General features: G+C 31.5%; 1 protein-coding gene across 1 annotated transcript; it reads right to left on the reverse strand.

The window, feature by feature from the left end:
* Nucleotides 1-3,495: 3,495 nt before the first annotated feature.
* Nucleotides 3,496-5,484, reverse strand: LOC108464014 (polyubiquitin). The gene is made up of 2 exons (XM_017764070.2): nucleotides 5,405-5,484; nucleotides 3,496-4,840 (listed from the first exon to the last, which is right to left on the reverse strand). Exon 2 carries the CDS (start codon nucleotides 4,838-4,840, stop codon nucleotides 3,695-3,697), a length of 1,146 nt encoding a protein of 381 aa, XP_017619559.1. The 5' UTR covers nucleotides 5,405-5,484; the 3' UTR covers nucleotides 3,496-3,694.
* Between the last annotated feature and the right edge of the window lie 7,461 nt (nucleotides 5,485-12,945).

Here is a 12,945-nt window from a genome sequence, read left to right on the forward strand (position 1 = left end):
GAAACTTGTACATGCAATAATTTTCTATTCAACTTTAAATGTTCAAGTTGTACTTTTAATTTTTAGAATAATTTTCCATTATTTAAATTTAGAAGTTGTATTTTAATTTTTAATTTTATTTTTATTTTATATTATGAATGTTTGATTAATAAATAAATGGTGAATATTTGGCACTCAAATAGCATTTTTGTAATTTTAAAAATTGATATATCTGTTTAAAATATTTACTTATTTTATTATTTTACTATACTAATTAATTTTTTAATTCTAATTTTAATTTAATTTTCATCACCTAATAAATGCTGATAAATTTATTTCAGATGTATTTTGATAATCTATTTAAACATAGTATATAATTATGTTAAATAAGTTTTTTATAGAAATATATAATATACATAAAATATAATAATTATTTTTCATATTTTTATATCTAGATTAAATTACATTAGTAGTTACTTAACTATAATTTTTAGCTATCGAATTATAAAACCTTACAAAATGATCACTCAACTATTAGTAATTTTTAAATATTTATTTTTAATATTTTACCATACTTATTTTATATTTTATAATTTTTTACTTATAGAGTTTAAAATTTTATTTATAATATAACAAATGTTAACTTTTGTAAAAAATTTAAACTCAAAGTAAAAAAATATAAAATATAGTGTAGCTTTTAATCTCATGTTGTTAGTTAAAAGAGGAAGGAATTCCACATTGTTTAGGAACAAGCTGCAAACCTATTCATGAGTCTATATATACACATATCTCATTTCTCACATCTCTTAAGAAAACAAGAGAAATAAGACTTTGAATCTATATAAAGATTTGCTTTGTAAGTTTTGTTTCCATATTAATTGGTGACACCTTAAAAAAAGTGGTGTTATCACTTTGAACCTTTTTTAAGGTTTATTCTTGTAGAATTTCAAAAAATTTGGTCTATTTTTATAATATTTAAAAAAATGACTTTTTTTGAAAATTTAAACAAGGGCTAAAACACGTCCTTGGGGGAGCGTTTTTACCACATCAGTAAAGTGCGTCCACGAGGGTGCGATTTGTGCTGACGTGGACAAAATGCTCCTCTAGGGACGCGTTTTGTTGACACGTCTCTTGACAACGCGCTGACGTGGATGCGCTTTTCGGGAAAATGGTTCTTTTCCGTAAATAATAAAAAAGTTGGACCATTTCGGTAATTAACAAAAAAAGGGGCATTTTTTAGTAAATTGGCCATATAAAATATCTTTTTAAACTTTAGAATGAGATTAAATTAATTAATTTTTCAATATTATAGTAACAAATCAATTAACACTATAAAGTAAAAAAAAATTCAACAATTTATTTAATTGATTTTAATGTTTTGAAATTTAAAATTTCAATATTAAAAAATTTAACTTATTGCAATAGAGTAAATGAGTACAATGTAACAAATCTTTTAATACATTATTTTATTTTCTACCACTTTTTTATTTTAATACTTAATTTTTTAGTGATCAAAATAAAATTAAAATATGATGTAACATGTACAAACAATCATTATTAAATATTTGATGCTTGATTAACTGAGATGAAATCCTTAAATAAATTGAGATAGACATCAATCCCTTTTATATTTTAAATTCTCTTTTACTAAATACTCTCCTCACCCTCTTGATTTCCTTATGATTTCATAGTCGATGCTAAAAAATTATTAAAATTATTGTATTTTAAATACAATTAATTTGTGCGTCCTATGCGACAAAAAATTAATAATACTTTTATATTAAAATTAAAAATTTGTTAATTTATACTTATTACAAATTCATTTGGTATCGAGTTTAACATTCTTTTTAATGTAGTATTTGTATTTTTTGTTCAATATGATATTTGTATGTAACAATATCTATATATTTTGGTAAATGAGGGTGACAATATTAACTTTTAGTGTTTAATTTGAGTTTTAGAATTGATTTGATGAAAGCTTGTTGCTAATATTATTTTGGGTTTTAAGGTCAATTTGATGAAGTTAATTGCTAATATTATTAGTTAATTATGAATTTTCATTAAATTAACTCTAAAACTTAAATTAACCACTAAAATGTTAACAATGTTAGTTTCGGTACCAAAATGTATAAATTTTGTTTAATACAAGTACTATATTAGAAAAAGTGTTCAACTTAAGTACAAAATTATGTATTAGGCCTTATAAATCCCTAACTAAGTTATGTCACGGATTAACCAGTTACTAATCTGGGAAAGACAAAATAATCTCATTTTTCAAAGTAAATTATATTATTTTGATGATGTTTTTGTCATTTTGTATATTCTATATAGGAAAATAATATATATATACATAATACAATTTAAACCATGCTCTTTAGTTTTTTTTTTTAACAAATAGAGTTATATAAACTTTTTACAAATAGAGTTATTTCAAAAAAATTCACTGATATTGTAGATGTGCCATAATTTAGCATACCCTAAAATGCTTAATGTTTTATATTTTAAATAAAGTATAAAATAAATTTATAAGATAAATATGTGATTATTTAGTGGGTAACAAGAGGAGTCCAGAAGAGAGGGTAGTGATTGTGGAGGTCGGTTCATCCAATTAGGACAGAGAGTTGGAAGTTATGAAGAGTGATGGTGAAGATAATGTTAAGGTTAAAGGCTAAAAATGTTGATGAAGTGTAGGCTTATTAAATTATTATAAAAATTATATAAAAAGTTATAATAATTATTCAAATTTTGTTTAAAATTAGAAAAGAAATTAAAATAAATATTATAAAATATTAACTTATTATAAAAATTATAGAAAAATATTAAAAGTTATTATAAAATCATATAAAATTTATTAAAATGATAAAAAGACTATTAAAATTTCATTTTCAAAAGTGATATAAAATATAAAAATGATTATAATTTTTTTTGTTTTTGGTTATTTCATAGGTTTGGTATTTTCTGTTTCAGAAGTAAGGAAATGTGAAACTTAAAGTGATAATAGTGATTAGTGCGAATTAAGAGGTTTGGGTTGGGTGAGGATGAGTTTAATAATTGGATTGAGTGATGGATAATTATTTTAGTTGAGGAGAGAGACATGGAGAGAAAGGTTGATATGGACACATTTTGGTACGTGGAGGATAACGTGGAAAAGCAAAAAAGTGACAGTGCTTTTATAATTTTATAACATTTTAATAATTTTTACACGTAAATGCTAAAGAATTTATAAAATTATTAGAAAATAAATTAACTTTACCACATTTCAGTAATCATATCATGTTTAATTAAATGTCAATGATAATGATTAAACTGAGTCTTTACTTTGGTTTAGAAACTTAACCAATTATATTAAGAAGGAACGAATCTTACTTTATCTAACAATTATCAAACACTATGAGATAATTTTAAATTATAAGATCACTCTTAATCTGGTAAAATTTAATTAAGTTCTAATAAATAATTTAATAACTTAATAATAGATTATTAGCACCTTCATGTAAATTCGAACAAGAGAGAAACTTGACTGCAAAATGCAAAAACATATTTATTCAATGCCATAGAACCTTGAAACCTAAAGAACAACTAAAAACGTTGATAAAAGCAATTATTTTTACTCGTAAGCTTCCCCAGCCTAGTGGCCAGCTCACATTAGCATACGACCCACACACATACAAACTTAACGCATCAACAATAACTGGACAGGTGTTCGGCACCACACTTAAAAGCCACCGCGGAGGCGAAGGACCAGGTGCAAAGTGGATTCCTTCTGGATGTTGTAATCTGCAAGGGTCCTCCCATCTTCAAGTTGCTTCCCAGCAAAAATCAGCCTCTGCTGGTCTGGTGGGATTCCTTCCTTATCCTGGATCTTGGCCTTAACATTATCAATCGTGTCTGAGCTCTCAACTTCCAGGGTGATGGTCTTTCCAGTCAGGGTCTTCACGAAAATTTGCATCCCGCCACGGAGACGAAGAACCAAGTGGAGGGTGGACTCCTTCTGGATGTTGTAATCTGCAAGGGTCCTCCCATCTTCAAGTTGCTTCCCAGCAAAAATCAGCCTCTGCTGGTCTGGAGGAATTCCTTCCTTATCCTGGATCTTGGCCTTAACATTATCAATCGTGTCTGAGCTCTCAACTTCCAGGGTGATGGTCTTTCCAGTCAGGGTCTTCACGAAAATTTGCATCCCGCCACGGAGACGGAGAACCAAGTGGAGGGTGGACTCCTTCTGGATGTTGTAATCTGCAAGGGTCCTCCCATCCTCTAGCTGCTTTCCAGCAAATATCAGCCTCTGCTGGTCTGGAGGGATACCTTCCTTATCTTGAACTTTGGCCTTAACATTATCGATTGTGTCAGAGCTCTCAACTTCCAGGGTGATGGTCTTCCCAGTAAGTGTCTTCACAAAAATCTGCATACCACCACGAAGACGGAGCACCAAGTGGAGGGTGGACTCCTTCTGGATGTTATAGTCAGCCAGGGTACGGCCATCCTCCAGTTGCTTACCAGCAAAAATCAGCCTCTGTTGGTCTGGGGGAATTCCCTCCTTGTCCTGAATTTTTGCCTTAACATTATCAATGGTATCTGAACTCTCTACCTCCAATGTAATGGTCTTCCCAGTCAAAGTCTTAACAAAAATTTGCATTCCTCCACGGAGGCGAAGCACTAAGTGGAGTGTGGACTCCTTCTGGATGTTGTAATCAGCCAACGTGCGGCCATCCTCAAGTTGCTTACCAGCGAAGATCAACCTTTGCTGGTCTGGGGGGATGCCTTCCTTGTCCTGAATCTTGGCCTTTACATTGTCAATAGTATCAGAACTCTCCACCTCCAATGTGATGGTCTTTCCGGTGAGGGTCTTGACGAAAATTTGCATCTATTTTGAATAAAAATAGAACACAAATAAGACTAAATAGATTGAAACAAGAATAAATATACTTCCAACAACCAGGTCCACGAAAATAAAGCAATTCTGATACAAATTTTCAAGAAAATATACTAAATCTTATAAAGGGGGCCTTAATAGATCAGCGATTCCTGCACGATCTAAAAATATTCAGCTTGTTCTAAATTATTAAAACCCAACTTAACAGTAGCATCAAATTCGTAAGTTTCATTTAATAAATTCGAATATAAATTCAAAAGAAGAAAAAGGAAATCTACATGTCAAATTAAAGAATTAAGATGTAGATTCATGTTTCGCGATTGCATGTAAAGAAAATCTAGCACTGAAGGAGAAATCCCTAGCTTTAATTCAAAACTTGCGATTGAATTTAAAGAAAACCCTAAAATCGAAAAGGAAATATAATCCCTAAACTAAATTTCATAAAATTCATTGGAAATTTCCAGAAATAAATTAATTAATTAAAAATTAAATCTACCGGAATCTTCTGAAAATAAAACACTGAAAATAATGAAAGAAAATAAAGAAAATAATTACCTTGAATGAGGAAATTCGAAGAAGGCTTCAAAGTGATAATCTCAAGGTTATATGAATTTGGTATGAGAACAGCGAGGCTCAGATCTTAATTTATAGGCCGAATTAGCATGTGAAATGACGAAAAAGGGCTTGATCATCAACCAATGGCATGAGACCACGTGTCTTAAGTCATTTACTCTAGTTTGGCCTGCACGCTAGGATTACGATTGGATTCTTGTCGTGGAGTGTCCTAGTTTTAGATAATATGGAGAGATGGGTGTTCCAACCGAACACGCTACTTTCAAAGCGAGTCTAAAACACGCTCTTTTATATTTTTTTAATATTATGTATATTTATTTTATTTTGTAATTATTTTTAATAATATTGTCTCTAAAATATAAATTTTATATTCTTTATTTTAGAATATAATATATTTTATTATTATATTTAACCACTTATTGATTAAATAAATTTTAGTTGAATTCATTTTGATATTTCTTTGCTATTTTATATTTGTGTATATATATAATTTAGATATTTGTTATTGAGACATTGAATGAATGGATAAATATCTTACATAAAATAACTTGATATTAGTTGTGAATAGAGCCAAAATAAGAAATTAGGTAAAGCTAAAACGAGAAAAATAATAATTGTAAACTTTATTTAAAAGAAGATTTATAATCCTATTTTTTTCTAGACAATAAAAGGTTTTTTTATAAAAATATCTTAAAATTTTGAATAATTATAAAAATAATTTAATTTTTTATTATGTACGTAAATGATTTGAAATGAATAGTAAAAATTGGTGGAGCCAAAAAGACTAACACTACCTGTATAAATACGAGAGAAATATTAATATTTTTTAATAATTGAGGGGCTAAAAAATAAATAATGGTGGTAGAGCCATAGAAAATGATGCCACCACTTTAATGTGTCAATGTTTATTTTTTAGTTTATTTTTAAATTTAAAAATAAAAATAATATTTTATTTGGTGAAGCCATAAAGAATGGTGTCACCAATGTTATGTGTCAGTTTTTTTTTAAATGTGTTTTTTTTAAATTTAAAATTTAAATTGGTATTTTATTTGGTAGAACTATATAAACTTGTGTCACTAGTATCAGATTTATTTTTTTCTAGTCTTTTTAGTTTAAAAGTGAAATTATTATTTATTATGTGGTGCTTTAGAGAATGGCGCCACCACTATCCACAAATTTTTTTGCACTATTTTTTAAAAAAAATTGTTTTTAAATAAAAAAGAAAAAAATAGTGGTGTCATTGAGAATGACGTGTCCACCATAAAAATGATTTTTTTTTATTTTTTATTGGTGGAGTCATTCTGTTTGGCATGACTACTTTGGTGGTGCTGCATATATAGATCTTGTTGACATTCTTGTAACAGTTGAACTCAAATAGAAGAAAAGAGAGAAATTGTTGTGTTTAGTAGGAGAGCTCAAAAATTGTAGTGAAGATGAATAACTAGGTGTTTTTAGTGTACGTTCTTTTTTATGGTGAAATTGTAGAATGTAATGTTGATTGTGTATTTCAAGGTCGGTAGAGTGTAGGGTTGCAATTCAATAAAATTGTGAAGCTGGAAGAAACAAAAAGAAAGATCAATGCGAAAATAGCTATCCGTTTTGGAATGGCGATGTCCAAATTATTTTACAAGTTGCCAATCTCTGTAGATTCGTTGAAATTTTGTAAGATGCAATTATTAGATGATGATGACTTGGGCACTATGATGGAAATATGGTGGTCAACTAGGAATGAGAACCCGAACCAGTTGAGTTATTTGTTGAGTTAGCCGACTTAGAGCTCATTGAGAATGTTAGTCTAATAAGTCAACATCGCAAGTTTGATTTGCAGAGGGACATCGAAGATGCCCGAAAATCCAAATTATGGTGAGAGTTTGTATAACAACCCTATCCCAGTCTACATCTACAAATACATTCGAAAGTGATAGGCACTGATACAAATGTCGAAGAAAGGTCCAATAATGATGAAGATTCTAATTACGACGTTAAAGATTTTAGAGACTCCGATCTTGATGAGATTCTAGACGATATCAACGCTTAAGGCCCAGAGAGGTTGAAGATGTTCACACCTCTTTTTTCAGTAACTCGAGTCGTGACATTATTTTATGGAATGACCTTGAGGGCGACATATTGAGCCCTTACTCATATATTGACGTCAAATTCACAATTGGAAGAGTTGTTCGTTGGGCAATGGTTCGAGAACAAAGTGGATTGTGTGTTTGCCATCAAACGTACAACATGAAACTAGCCTAAGGTTGAGGATGACGACAACCTTAACTTTATAAATAGGATCTTAAACATTTGTTTAGGGACAGCTTGGATATTCTCAGTTGTTCCTTATAATTTAGTTTCAAGTTTTTTTTCTTTCTTCTAAGGTTTAGATTTCTTTTCAATTCTTTTTTGTTTGTGCTATTCAAAGAACTTGCTTTGTAATGCAATCAAATGTTTGAGGATTATTGCACTTCATTAATCGAATACAAGCAGGATTCTCTAAACTGTATTCTTGATTTATTCTTTATTCCTATCGTTATTGTCAAGTTTAATATGTTTATAAATTCCATAAGAAACTAATCATCTTATTGAGGATTAGTCTTGAAAAGAGTTATATTTCATGCCTTTAGTTCTAGGTAATTACCTGTATTTAGGTACATTTAGTTGCATTTTAGTACATCTCATTAGTTTTTTTTTTGTTTGTTTTAACATTACATTAGGAGATAGAACTATAACGCCCTAAAATTTTTATTTTTGATTTTGTTAAAATATGATACAAATATATGTCTGCTTTAGTGGTTAAATGTTCTAGGTGTGTGAGAGGTCCCAACTTCAAGCCTTGTCTTGAGAAAATTTTTGTATTTTTATGAAAAAAGCCTTAACCTGGTCTATAGGGATTAAGTTTAAGTATGTGTAGAATCATATCAGAATGGACCTGCTGGTCTTGTGGTTAAGTAGAGTGTTGGAATGTTAGAAGTCCTGTGTTCAATTCTTTGTGGTGGCGTGGAGACAGTATTTTTGTTCCACTTTCGGCTAAGAGTTGTGCAAAACTGGGTTTCTGAGTAGTTATGATGTAGTGGGGTAAGTAGAGTGATTTGGGGAAATTGGTAGTTGTCAAAAATATTTCGATTTCCCTCTCATTCCCAAAATCTTTCTCTACCGTTTTTTTCCCTCTCACTTTCTCTCCTTGCTGCCGTTTTCTTCATACTCTCATTTTGCTATTTTTTTCTCTTTCTTCAATTTTTGCCTGTTACCTATTATCGTTATTCTACAGCTCTTTACTTCTATGTTCTGCGTGCGTGATCGGTAAGTTTAGAGGTGCGTTTTCGTTTTAGTTTATTGAATGGATTGATAAGAGTTCGTTATGTGATTAGGGATCAATCAAAGATCAGTAGGCTATTAATCTGCACATTGGTAGTGAGAAATTGCCGTTGCTTCGCTGAAGGTAAGGTTTAGTCGCTTTTAGGTTAAAACCTCGATACGAGTTCGATTAGGGATCGTGTTTTAATCGATTAAATTAGTGTTATTTGTTCAATTATAGGTCTGGAGTGCTTGGGGATTATTTTAGCATCAAACGGAACTAGGTGTGTACTCGAACCGTAGAAATGAAATTCGACGTAAAGTAGAAAAAGGCACTCTGTCGATGCTATACGGGCGTGTGGTCGCCTGTGTGGTAGGCCATGTAACGGTACATTGGTGTGTGATCGATGAGCTAGGCCATGCGCGCATGACACGGCCATGCGATGGCTGGGCGAAGCCGTGTGTGACACACGGGCTCGACCAATTGGGCCGTGTAGGATTCTGGGCTAGGCCGTGTGGGCTACACGGGCAGACAACATGGGCGTGTGAGCCTATTTTCACTGATTTGTTACTAAGGTTGCACGAGTCACCCGAAACGATTGTGAACCTACTGTAGGGTCGGTAAGTTACCTAGACCCTTAATTGTATGAAACAACTGAACAACTGTTACACGTATAAAAGTGTTTGTGCATGATAATATTTCACTGAACTGATATTGTGTGAACTGTTACTATGAGATAGCATGACATAATTGTATGTTACATTGCATCGGGTTGGGGTTTGATATTGATCGGAGGAAGTGTACTGAAAGACTTCGAGCCTAACTTACTGGCAGCTCAGCTACAAATCACTGTCTAGTGCCGCATTCGGTACTATTTAGAGTGTAGGGATGGGTGGGTTGATTATATTTCCACATGAAGTGTAGGGTTGAATGGAGATGGAGTGTAGAGGCTAGTTGGATAGGATTTTGTAATGCTTACTGTTATTGAGATGGGCTAAGGCCAAACTGATACTGATACTGATATTGAAAAAGGCTTAGGCCCAAACTGTGATTATCTATTTACTGTTTGTTATTTGCTTAGGAATTACACACTGAGTTTACGTAAACTCATCCCTTTCTGCTTAATCTATACAAGTAATCCCCAGACTTGACGGATTGGTGCAACGGAGGACTTGACGGTGGTCACACGTATTTACATTATTTTGATTTCAACTTTAGGTATTTAAAAATCTTAATTATTTTCTAGGTTAATTTTTTATGTAAATTTGTAGACTTTCTGAGAATTTTCCTGAATTTGAGTCATTACTTAATTTTTATGGATTTATAACTGCTAAAGTGTTTAACAATTCAATTTTCAAAAAGGTAAAGTTTTCTCTAAACACGCGATTTACTCAAAACGACTTTCAAAAGCTTCTGCAACAAAATGTGTAAAAATGATTGACTAGATAAGTAACGATTTTAGGGTCAACAAGAGTTAACCAATGGAAATTATTTTATCGTAGCAACTTAGTTTCAAACACTATCATGTGACATCGCTAGATTCGGCCATAACATCTAGGCCGGGTTTGGGGGTGTTACAGTGAACTATAATTAAATGTTAGTAATTTTTAATTACTTGTGGAAGGGTTGTGTGTAATGGTGGATTAGCAGCTACAGGATGAGGAATAAGAAGTAAATGAGTGAAGGTTTATCGGGGTAAATGGTTGGATAGTATGCCAACATGAATGCCATGGCAATGCCAGGAAGATGTCCATTCATCATTCAAAGCGAACTAGTCTTACGCCCAGTTGAACTTGTACAAGATATAACTACCTGAAAAATAGGGAAGAAAATTATGGACTATTGGATTTACCCTAGGGAAAACGACTATAAAAGCCAAAAGAGGAAAACCTAAAGGGGACAGACAACCAAAAGGAAAATCCTTAGGCAGAAAAATAAATGGTAGTGGCAGAGTAGAGACGACTAGAGGAAGACGAAGGCAGTCCCTCTCAGCCACTACAAGACACTACATCGCTGGAGTATGGATTGGATAAGCGAAAGCTATCTCCCGATGTTCTTCCATTATTTCTTGACTACTTATCGTAAATTGATTTGATAAAAACGATATTAAATGATACTTTGGATCTGAATGGTTTTGCCAAAGCATTACTTTCAATAAGGGCAGATTCTTAGTAATCTCGACCTTTTAAATTAGCATAGTAGACCCTCTATCCTTTGCCATATTATCTTCACCATAACATTTTTAGTTATTTACTTGTTCATTTTCATATTACTCACATAATTATTATCGAGTTTGCCATTGCATTCTTACTATTGTGTTGCCATAGCATTTTCCATTATTTATCAATTATTCATATTACACATATCATTATTCCTTCAAATACTGCTACATTCTTGTCATTATTTTCGTCAAAACATTAATCATACTTCATTATAATAACTCAACCATTTTATACCTAACCAATCCCTATAGAAACAATCTCGCTTATCACTTTATTACTTGAATTTACGTGTATACTTGCACAATTTGCATATCATTTCACACGCGACAATTAGCGAGTGAATGTGTGATTAACTAATTATTATGTAGGGTTTTCTTAGCGAATCAGTTGTTTGGGAGAGAAAAAACTTAAACTTCAGGATTAACGACCCTAGGAAGTCATTTAAGTGGGAATTAACCTAAAATTGGTATGGCATATCCGTGAAGACCTTAGCCCTGAACCAATCTAGACATTGAGGTCAAGAGATAAGTAGTTCTTTCTGACTCGTTAGTTTAGTGGAAGGTTGAGAGATCCTGCTAGGGTAACAACTAGTTGATTGAATAGAAATCTGAAATAGGAATTAGTTATGATCTCCAAAGCGAGCTAATCACCCATGTCTAGATTTGATTAAGTTTATAAATTAAGTTTTCTGAAGTCTACTTTATTTAAGCATATTTTATTTCTTCATTTATAAAAATCCAAAAATTCTTCTTTATGTTTCATCGTACTATAATTTATTTAAGCTAATAATTAATTCTATTTATATTTAGGTTAACATTAATTTAGTACCCGCCTCCTTTGGGTACGATCCTCAGAGTACTTACCTACTTCGTTGTAAAAACTATATTACAACTTGACCCGTATACTTGCAAACACTGCCTCAATTCTTTATCTTTTGTTGCAGTATTCCTACTCTAAACGTTAGTACGTTCGAAGGTAGTCAATGACCATTGGCAAAGAATACTTTGAGAAAATATGAGTCAATGTAGAGATTTCTAGAGTGTGCCTCACATTTTTAAACCCTTTCAGGCACTTACCGCTACCCATATCGTAACATGAGGATGTTAAAAATGCAACACCTCTAATAGGCGACGATGTCGCGATAAGGAGGTTTTTGACATCATAACAATGTGACATCACGATGAGGAGTTTCTACATAAATCAAGCTTCTTTTCCCAGTTAAACTCTGCTATTTTTTCCCAATTAAACTCTAATTATTCAAGGATAGTTTAGCCATATATTCACACAAATTTCAACCTATAGCTTTCTAACCCTAGAATCGATATCTTTATCACATTAAGATTAAGAGAATATTAAGAGAGCTTAAAAAAAAAATTTCATATTGTAGTCAGAGAACTTTGTTTATGAGGTTTAGGTTTGTTTTTTTTTGGGTTATCTCCATCTTGTACTCGTTTAGATTATTTTTCGTTTTAGTAAAGTTTCCTTTGCCCAAGGTTTTTTTCCTCTTTGGAGGAGTTTTCCATGTAAAATATTTGTGTTCGATCTTTTCTACCTTTTTCTATTTCGTTATTTATACGGGTCGATCCCCAACATATCATATCCTATGATATAATACCAGTTGAGAGTTTGTCCATGGTTTTTATCCTCTTCGAAGGAGTTTTCCAAGTAAAATATTTATGTTCGATCTTCTCTACCTTTTTCTATTTCATTGTTTATACAGGTTGATCCCAACACATCATATCCTATGATATAATACCATTTGAGAGAATGAAGTCAGACATAAGCATCAAAGACAACTTGTGATCTTTTTAATTTTAGATATTCAAAGTTTTGAAATGTGATTAAGAGAACATTTGTTGTTCTAAAAAAAGATCTCTCATATTCACATCACATCAAGATAGCATAAAAATAGGAGATATTAATAATCTTAATGATAAAAATTCAAATTTAGATTCAAATGATAAAAACTCGTTAGGGACCAATAGATAATGATAAGAAGTACTTGTTAAATC

Source organism: Gossypium arboreum, chromosome 13 (assembly GCF_025698485.1).
Source record: "Gossypium arboreum isolate Shixiya-1 chromosome 13, ASM2569848v2, whole genome shotgun sequence".
Lineage (NCBI taxonomy): Eukaryota > Viridiplantae > Streptophyta > Magnoliopsida > Malvales > Malvaceae > Gossypium > Gossypium arboreum.